General features: G+C 35.6%; 1 protein-coding gene across 1 annotated transcript; it reads right to left on the reverse strand.

Annotated features, from left to right (window-relative positions):
- Nucleotides 1-451: 451 nt before the first annotated feature.
- Nucleotides 452-2,358, reverse strand: LOC112184340 (secreted RxLR effector protein 161-like). Its single transcript, XM_024322598.1, has 2 exons — nucleotides 1,980-2,358; nucleotides 452-570 (listed from the first exon to the last, which is right to left on the reverse strand). The coding sequence occupies exons 1-2, from the start codon at nucleotides 2,356-2,358 to the stop codon at nucleotides 452-454; spliced, it is 498 nt and encodes a 165-aa protein (XP_024178366.1).
- Nucleotides 2,359-9,521: the final 7,163 nt, after the last annotated feature.

Here is a 9,521-nt window from a genome sequence, read left to right on the forward strand (position 1 = left end):
ACTAATCTTCAAAACTTGGTTTGGTCTTGGTGTTCGACAACAAGGCATCCCCCAAAGAGAAGAAGAGGCAAGTTGCAATTGAACTATCATGCTAAGATGGGGAAGTTGACAGCAAACTGATCTTCAAGTCTTCAAAGGGGGTCTTCGACAGCAAGACACCCACAATTGTGGGATAAATTGTAATTAAATAATTATGGACTTGGGCTGCATACTTGGGCTTCTTCATGAGTAGGGTTTAGGAATGCCAATTATGTACTTATACTAACAATCTCCCCCTTTGACATTCCTAAACAAAACACTGCTTTGCAAAAAAAAAAAAAACTAGTCTAACACTTAGACAGCAGTTGCAAAACAAGCCTGGAACAATTGCACAAGAACCACCAAGTGAAACATGGGCAATTAAAGCACAAGAAAAACAATGCAGCCAAGCATTTTAAGATCACATGAAGCATTAGCAATAAGGAATAGCCACAAAGGCACCCAAATACTTCTCCCCCTTTTTGTCTAGGAATGACAAAGGGAAAATGCTATCAACAAGAACTGGAAACAAATCATTCAAGTGCACAAAATCTGCAGAAAAAATGCAAATGGCCAACTTGGATAACATTTTTGAACTAACAACCTTCAATTTGAAGAACACAAGGAAGACCACATGTATCAATGTCTACTCCCCCTCAATATATGCAGCGGATTATTGAGAATTTAAAAATGTAAGCAAGCAAGGATGAAGGACATACTCAACCCTAGATTTTTCTTGACAAGTCAGGCAAAGAGCCACATAGGATTGCAGAGCACATTTGAATCTCTCCAGATCCCACAAAGAAACTCAAGACAATTTGACGGTTCCTTTTTGTAAACACAGCTCAAAGATGACTTGTAGTATTTCATGATTCTTGAATTTTGAGAAACTTGAGCTAAAACATCCTAGGGATAAGAATTGATACACAAGAGATTACAAAGGAATGAGATGAAATCCTATTTGAGTTTATTGATCCTTATCACTCCAAATTTTTATTTTTTATTTGTTATTTATTTAGTTCATAATCATTGGCTTTGTTAAGCTTGAGCTTTCCGAAATAAACCATATTTTTGACCCATGTAACAAGTCTTATGTCAATGGCTCTCAAACCAGTTGGTTTTAAGGCATTAAGTGTAACAAGGACACTCCTAAGGACATATCAACTCGAGTCAAAAAGAGGATATCAATCAAGAAAATACCACCAGGGTGACCAAACCATTCCCTTTTCTTCCCAATCCTCATATCGTTTACCACAACCGAGGCCCGTTTACTTTGGGAATAGCCTGGCCAAGCTTCTTTAAATATTTTCACGAAGAAGCATAAACTACTCATTTCAAACCATCATAAAAACTGAGCACAATATAAAACCCCACAAGAGATTTAGGTGCAAGAGTTTAAGATAATAGACTTTTCAAACAAAAAATGAGCAGTGAACAATAGAAAGCTGATGCAAAGAGTCTTGAGAACCTTGAGTGACCAAGGAAGAAGAAAATTTGAACAAACTGTCCTCTGATCTTAGGTCAAGACTTGGTCAGTGCTTACCAGGATTGAAACTATGCATGCAATCCCAAACCAAAATAAAATACTTATTTTTTCACATCCTACACTAAATGTAGCACACATAATATATAACATACAACCTGCATATATGAGTGAGAATATTCAAACGGTAGAGCACACTCCCTAAGAGACTCAAAACGAAGGTTGTCTAAAGGTTTTGTAAACAAATCAGCTAATTGATTTTCAGTAGGAATAAATTCCAGCTCAAAGATATTTGCATCAACAAGATCACGAATGAAATGATATAGAATATTAATATGTTTTGTGCGTGAGTGCTGAACAGGATTCTTAGAGATGTTAATGGCACTAGTGTTGTCACAAAAGATAGACAACTTACCTTGAGGAAAACCATAGTCGTTCAACATTTGTTTCATCTATAACATTTGGGTGCAACAACTACCAGCTGCAATGTACTCGGCTTCAGCAGTTGAGAGAGACACGCAGTTTTGCTTCTTGCTATGCCATAAAACAAGATTGTTTCCCACAAAGAAACATCCACCCGAGGTGCTTCTTCGATCATCCACATTTCCTGCCCAATATGAGTCAGTATAACCTGCAATCTCAACATTGGAATCAAAGATGTACACCACCACATAGTTAGAAGTTCCAGAAACATATCTAATAATGCGTTTAACAGTCTTTAGATGTGATTCCTTAAGATCAGCTTGATATCTAGCACAAACACCAACACTAAAAGAGCTTCCTATCATGCTTCTATACAAGGTTTGATCAACACTAGTTACTGTCAAATCCGCATCAAGTTTTGAACTAGTTCCCATTGGATTTCAGACAGCAGTAGCAGTATCTAAACCAAACTTTTTCACAAGGTCATTAGCATATTTGGTTTGAGAGATGTAGAGACCATCACTCCTTTGTTGGACTTGCAGACCAAGAAAATAATTCAATTTTCCACACAAACTCATTTCAAACTCATTTTTCATGATATTAGTGAATTCTTCAAACAATGAATCTGAAGTTGAACTAAAAACAATACCATCCACATAGACTTGAGCAAGAATTAAATGATGAGAAGTTCTTTTTACAAACAAAGTTTTGTCAATTGAACCTCTAACATAGCCTTTATCCAAAAGATGAGAGGAAAGTCTCTCATACCAAGCTCTAGGGGCTTGTTTCAGCCCATGGAGAGCTTTCTTAAGTCTAAACCCATGGTCAGGATGGATAGGATCTATGAATCCTGCAGGTTGTTCAACATAGACTTCCTCTTGAAGAACACCATTTAAAAAAAACGCACTTTTCACATCCATTTGATAAAGAGTAAACCTCAAATGACATGCAATGGCAAAGAGAAGACGAACAGATTCAAGCCTTGCAACTGGGGCAAATGTTTCATCAAAATCAAGACCTTCAACTTGAGAATGCCCTTGAGCGACAAGCCTTGCTTTGTTGCGCGTAATCTGACCCTTTTCATTAGATTTGTTTTTGAAAATCCATTTTGTTCCAATGACATTTGAAGAGTCCGGTCTAGGAACCAAAATCTACACATCATTTCTAGCAAATTGACTCAATTCATGTTGCATGGCATTTATCCAATTAACATCACACAAAGCCTCTTTAGCATTTTTAGGTTCTATAATAGAAACAAAACCATAAAATGTAATGATGCTAATATCTTCTTGATGCTTTGCAATGAAGCATGAAAGAATAGAGAGATTGCTTACAACCCTTTTTGCTTGTCTCCTTGTTTTCAAACCATCATTCAAATCACCAATGATGTCAAAAGAGGAATGATCCTTATGCACTTGCTGCTGTCCAGTTCTATAAACAGGCTGGATTGCAGAGGTATCATAAATCCCTACTGAAGTTTCCTCATCTTCTTGGCCTTCAACAGCAACATCATCATTCTTTTCCTTTTCGAAAAGTACATGATCAAAACTTATACAAGGAGTATGTGAGAGCACAATTGAGTCATCAATAGAGACATTAATGGTTTCCATCACAAAACAAGTTCTCTTGTTATACACCCTCTAAGCTCTACTATTCAATGAGTAACCAAGAAAGACTCCTTTGTCACTTTTAGCATCAAATTTGGCAAGATATTCTCTATCCCTATAGATGTAACAAGGGCTACCAAACACTCTCAAATGGCTCACATTTGGTTTCTTTCCTTTCAAAATCTCATAAGGAGTTTTTTCAGTTCCAGGTCTAAAGATGACTCTCTTTATGGTATAGCAAGCATTGCTAACCACTTCTGCCCAAAAAGTATGAGCAAGACCAGCATAGTTTAACATAACTACCCCCACTTTAATTAAGACCCTGTTTTTCCTTTCCACAACACCATTTTGTTGAGGAGTTTTGGGAACCGAGAACTCATGCTTAATTCCTATTTCATAACAAAACTTATCAAATGAAGCATTTTCAAATTCAGTTCCATGATCAAAAAGGCCGCGGATCAAGTGGGCCGATGGAGGCTTGCCGGCCCTGAGGGCTAAAAGCCCGGCCCGGCCCGTTAAAAAGCCCGCCTCTGTGGGTAGTGGGCCGGCCAGCAAAAAGCCCGCAAAAACCGGGCCCGGGCCTATGAGCCCGTAAAATATTATATATATATATATGTGTGTGTGTGTGTGTGTGTGTGTGTGTGTGTTTATATATATATATATATGTAGATATGTGTGTGTTTATAAATATATATACACATATAGATATATATTTGTGTGTGTGTTTATATGTGTGTGTGTGTTATATATATATATATAACACATATATATAAATATATAGATATAGATATAGATATAGATATATATATATATATATGTGTGTGTGTGTGTGTGTGTGTTTATATATATGTGTGTGTTATATATATATATAACACACACACACACATATATATAGATATATATATCTATATCTATATATATGTGTGTGTGTGTGTGTGTGTGTGTGTGTGTGTTTATATATATATATATATATATATATATGTAGATATGTGTGTGTGTTTATAAATATATATAGATATATATAATATATATACACATATAGATATATATTTGTGTGTGTTTATATATATGTGTGTGTGTGTGTGTGTGTGTGTGTGTGTGTTATATATATATATATATATATATATATATAACACATATATAAATATATAGATATAGATATATATGTGTGTGTGTGTGTGTGTGTGTTTATATATATATGTGTGTTATATATACTAGCCTTCGCGCACACGCGGCAGTGCTCGTTCGTATAATTAGTTTTTATTTTTATCTATCATAACTGGTTTATATTTTTACATTGGTTTATGTAATGTTTTGAAATTATTTATGCATTCTACAATTTAAACGAAACTTCAACAGTTGTGGAGAAAAGTTATTCATGCAAAATCAGATCGATTATTAAATATGTTACCATCAATCAAAATTGGAGTCCTGAAAATATAAATGTGGCTGAAAATATAAGTAAAGCTCCATCAAGATTACGCATACAAATAAACAGTAAGTATTACAATTAAGTACCTTACAGTACCACACTAACTTGAAGGAAGTAAAATCTCTTTATACAGAACATTTCTTGTGAACACCCCTTCCTCCCCTTCTAATGAACCTTTCTTGACCAACACTTTTGTGGTAGCTCTTGAAATTTCTCGTGATAAAGCTACGTATAGTTGCCCGTGACTGAATACATGATCTGGAAGGGGCCAACATTTGGTATTGTTTGCCCTTGTGATTTGTTTATAGTAAGTGCGAAACTTAACTTTACAAGGAATTGCTTCCTTGTCATCTCAAAAGGAAGTCCAGAAGTCTTAGCACTCTTCAGAGAGATTCTTGGTAGAAATACTCTCGTTTTGGCAAACTGACCATTCAAAATTTCTACGTCAATAAGGTTCTTATATGATCCACGGCAAGCCAATCTTGTACCATTGCATAATCCTATTTTTGGGTCAATGTTTCTCAAAAGTATAATTGGGGCACCTCTTTTTATAGTTAATTGATGTGGGGGCATACCAGAAGGTGAGATTGAATTTAAGAATTCTTGTTGGTACATATTTCTGGTGTCATCTTCAACTGAGTCAAAAGAGTACATAATGTGTTCAGGCCCCAGAAATCGCCTTATAATCATCTCATTAAGTACATCAACATCATCATTCTTTGGAGTGATTATTGCCCTCTCAACCAAGTACGTTGCGTCATTTATATGAGATTCTAAATTTGGAAAAATTTCACTAATTAATTGGTTGATTGACTATTCATCCTCCTATGGTATCACCATACATGATGGTAATTTTATCATGTCTTCAGTCACATATGGTTGTTCTCCATTACCAACATTAAGTAAAAACTTTGAGAACTCTGGATCATTGATGGATCTCATATTTTGCCTCAAACGAAGAATTTTACATTTTTCCAAAATGAAGCATTAATCAAACTGGCCTGGATCATCTCTGACCTTGTACCTTTATGGATAACTGGCAGAACTTGTCAGAAATCTCCCCTGAAGATCATGACTTTACCTCCAAATGGTAAATCAACTCCTGTTATCTCTTTAAAAGTTCGATCAAGAGCTTCAAACTCATATTTATGCATCATTGGTGCTTCATCACAAACAATTGCTGATGATCTCTGTATCAATTTTGCTAAACTGGATTGTTTACTAATGGAGCATGTGGAAGATACATCAGAATTGAGTGGAATTTAAAACCTTGTGTGTGCCGTTCTCCCACCAGGAAGTATAGTTGCTGCTATTCCAGAAGTTGTTGTTGCTAGTACAATATGATCATTGCTTCTCAAGGTGGCTAATAATGCACGATATAAGTATGTTTTTCCAGTCCCTCCTGGACCATCGATGAAAAATATGACATTGTTTTTACACTCAATAGCAGATATTATTGTGTTGTACGCAGATTTCTGATCCTCATTCAGATGATGAACGGCATTGCGGTCTTGTTGAGGAATGATAATTGAAACTTCATCTTGTATTAGTCGTGGCAGTGTAGAATCTTCACAGTAATCTTCAGTCATTTGTGGCAAATCATAATCAAAAATAGATTTATTATGTTGCGTCAACAATTCGTTTAAGTCTCGCAAAAGTCTGTTTCTGATATGTGCATTGTCTATGGTGCTTGAGGAAGTATAGTCTTCTATCATGAATTTATAAAATTCATCCCATAGACTTCGTACCCCAATAGGCTCACAATAAACCAAGATGGTGGCAAACAATCTTCTTAAAGATGAAGGCATACGTATGCTTGATGCTTCATTTAAACACTGTCGGATACTATCATCCTCTTCCAACAAACCTCGTTTTTCAACTGCCTTCTTAAATGTTGGTTGCAAGATGTCATCTACTGTCCTTAAATTCTCGTATGATGTAGGTCCTCTAACATGGTTTAAAAGAACACGTAAGTATAACTTTTCTCCTTCTGAAGGGGATACTGTGTATATTCTACCAATTACCTTTTGATTATTTTGCCTTTCTTCCCATGTCCGTTGGTTGTCAATCCATCTGAATCTTTCCGGAAATTCTCGATATAAGTATTGACGCGCACTTTCATGGTACTTGTTCTTTGTAAAAAACTCTGTAAGTATTGTCATCGAGTTCCTATCATTAGCGAGGATATTTGTTACTCTTTCATATGCATTAAAAAAAAACATTCTGTCTATCTGGAAGATGGATTTGCAATCGTTCCACGGAAGGATACATTTGGTTCATCACGAATTTGAATATTTTCCACAAAGCCTCTGGTGCACAGACCCATCTCGCATCAACAAAATTCCTTATTTCATCTTCATTGGCTTCGCTTCGAACTTCAAATGTTACTTTTTCTGGACCTTTGTATACATATTTGTACAAATACTTAACGCTCTTAATGATGCAACAAATTTCAACATTAATATGACAATCATATTTTGCAAGAAGCCAAGGATTATACGGAATAACCCAACTGTTATCAACTTCTGCATTTGAGTGAATGTCTCGCCTGCTGTAAATGGGATAAGAGTCATTCCCTTGAATTGTATTGGTTGAAAAAGGCTTAGGATAATCTCGTTTGCAACTTCCACGCTTCATACATGGGGCATTTCGCTTATGTATTTCACATGGACCATGTATCATGTGCCTCAATACTGCATTGTGCAACTTTGGCTCTTCATTTTGACTTGGTATCTCAGCTCGAACAATTTTGTCATAATCATCAGGGCTATTCAGTTTATCATTGTCATTTAACAGAAGGAGCATATGAACATGCGAGAGCCACGTTTTTGAAATTCGATGACATAAACATATGCAATAATGTTACCTAAGACTCCTTTGTTAATAACATCTTCCTTTAGCTCTTCAAATTTGGCACGAAAAATCCGGGTACATAAATCTGGACGATCTTGTGCCACTTGACCCGGTAATAATTCAACTTTTATTTCTTCCTAATTCGGGTTGCATGTCATTGTGAGAAAAATATCTGGCTTTCCGTATTTTTGGATTAAAGCCATTGCATCTTGGTACCTTTGGTGCATATCACGTGGACTACCAATAAAAGAAGATGGTAAAATAGTTATGCGACCAATGTTACCTGTTTTGAAATTTTAATGTTTTGTGAATACTTGCTTTTGCAGCGTTCTCAAATTAACAGAAAGTTTTACTGTTATATAATAATAATAAAGTACCTGCATTGTTTTCACTGGCATTCAGTGAATCATGGAGTCCATCATAAAGTTCACGTCGCAGGGTGTTTTGATTATTACGAATCCATCTCAGTTTTTGTGCTTCGATTTTGACATAATTATCGACGACATATTGTTGCAACAGGCGGCCTCCTCGAAGTAAAATCGATTCCTCATGTGGACGAATCTGAAATGATAAAATTTACCAATTATCACTATGTTTTAAAAATAAATATAATATATATTTATTCACAATAAGAGAATGAAGAATAGTTTATTAACCTGCAAAATATATGCATAATAGTCACGACACGTCAATTTTTGACCATTATTATTCTGACTATTCACATCCCATCCATATGTGCCATAAGGTAACAACAATGGATATTGTAAATGATCATAATAGCCTGCACAATCTTGGACATTTAAAAGTTGACCTTGCCTTGTTTGTACCATTACATCACGACCTTTTAGATTTTCTACATCATCTGCACCCACTATTATTGCAGCAACCTGAGACTCTGAGGGCAAACTATATTAAAGTTGGTTTGCAGGTTGCTCTCTAATGATGAGTTTGCAAGTTTCCAAATCTTGGCGTCGAGCTAGATGATGAAATACGTGCACAAATGGATTATGTCGGTTTAAGATTTGTTGTATGTTTTCAACCACATCTCTATGCAATGCTTCATTCTCTAACATACGATTGTCTACTTCATGGTATGTGTCGTATATATACAATTGTAGAAATCTTGGTCTGTTATCTTCATCTGGTAGAAGACTTCCTATCTTATGATATATGGATCCTTGAGCACGAAAAGTGAAAGTACTACCACCAGTCGCTAAACTTTGATCAATGTGCACACCCATTGATGTAAATGAAAACACATGGTTATAAGCACGAATATTTTGTTAAAAATGGACACCTTGTGGAGTTTCAGCAGAAAATAACTCAACCATTTCTGGAGGAGATTGAATTAGAGGAATGACAGTTTTCCCATTTAAGCAACACATATCTTTGGTTTCATGATGAAACAGACGGGCATGACAATATGGACATGTCTTTGGTGGTGGCAAATGATACTTTTTTATTCCAATATTTTCATGAAAATTTCGGGCACAATTATGAGGTTTGCGTCGTCTCTGTCTACGACATACTTGCGCAACCCCGCTATTATAAGACATGTCATTATGACGAACGACATTTTCAGAGGTTCCTGTTAAAAAAATATCAATGTCAATACTTGTGCTTATTACTGAAATAAAATATTGAAGAATATATTAATGTTTTAAACTTGTTACCTTCATTGACTGCTAGGTCATCATCGCTGTTT

This window comes from Rosa chinensis, chromosome 2 (assembly GCF_002994745.2).
Source record: "Rosa chinensis cultivar Old Blush chromosome 2, RchiOBHm-V2, whole genome shotgun sequence".
NCBI classification, from domain to species: domain Eukaryota; kingdom Viridiplantae; phylum Streptophyta; class Magnoliopsida; order Rosales; family Rosaceae; genus Rosa; species Rosa chinensis.

Coding starts and splice junctions, on each gene's coding strand:
- LOC112184340 (XM_024322598.1), bottom strand. CDS start 2,358: ATGGGAACTAGTTCAAAACTTGATGCGGATTTGACAGTAACTAGTGTT. Junction 571..1,979: donor AGCCGAGTACATTGCAGCTG/GTAGTTGTTGCA, acceptor TTTTTTCTGCAG/ATTTTGTGCACTTGAATGAT.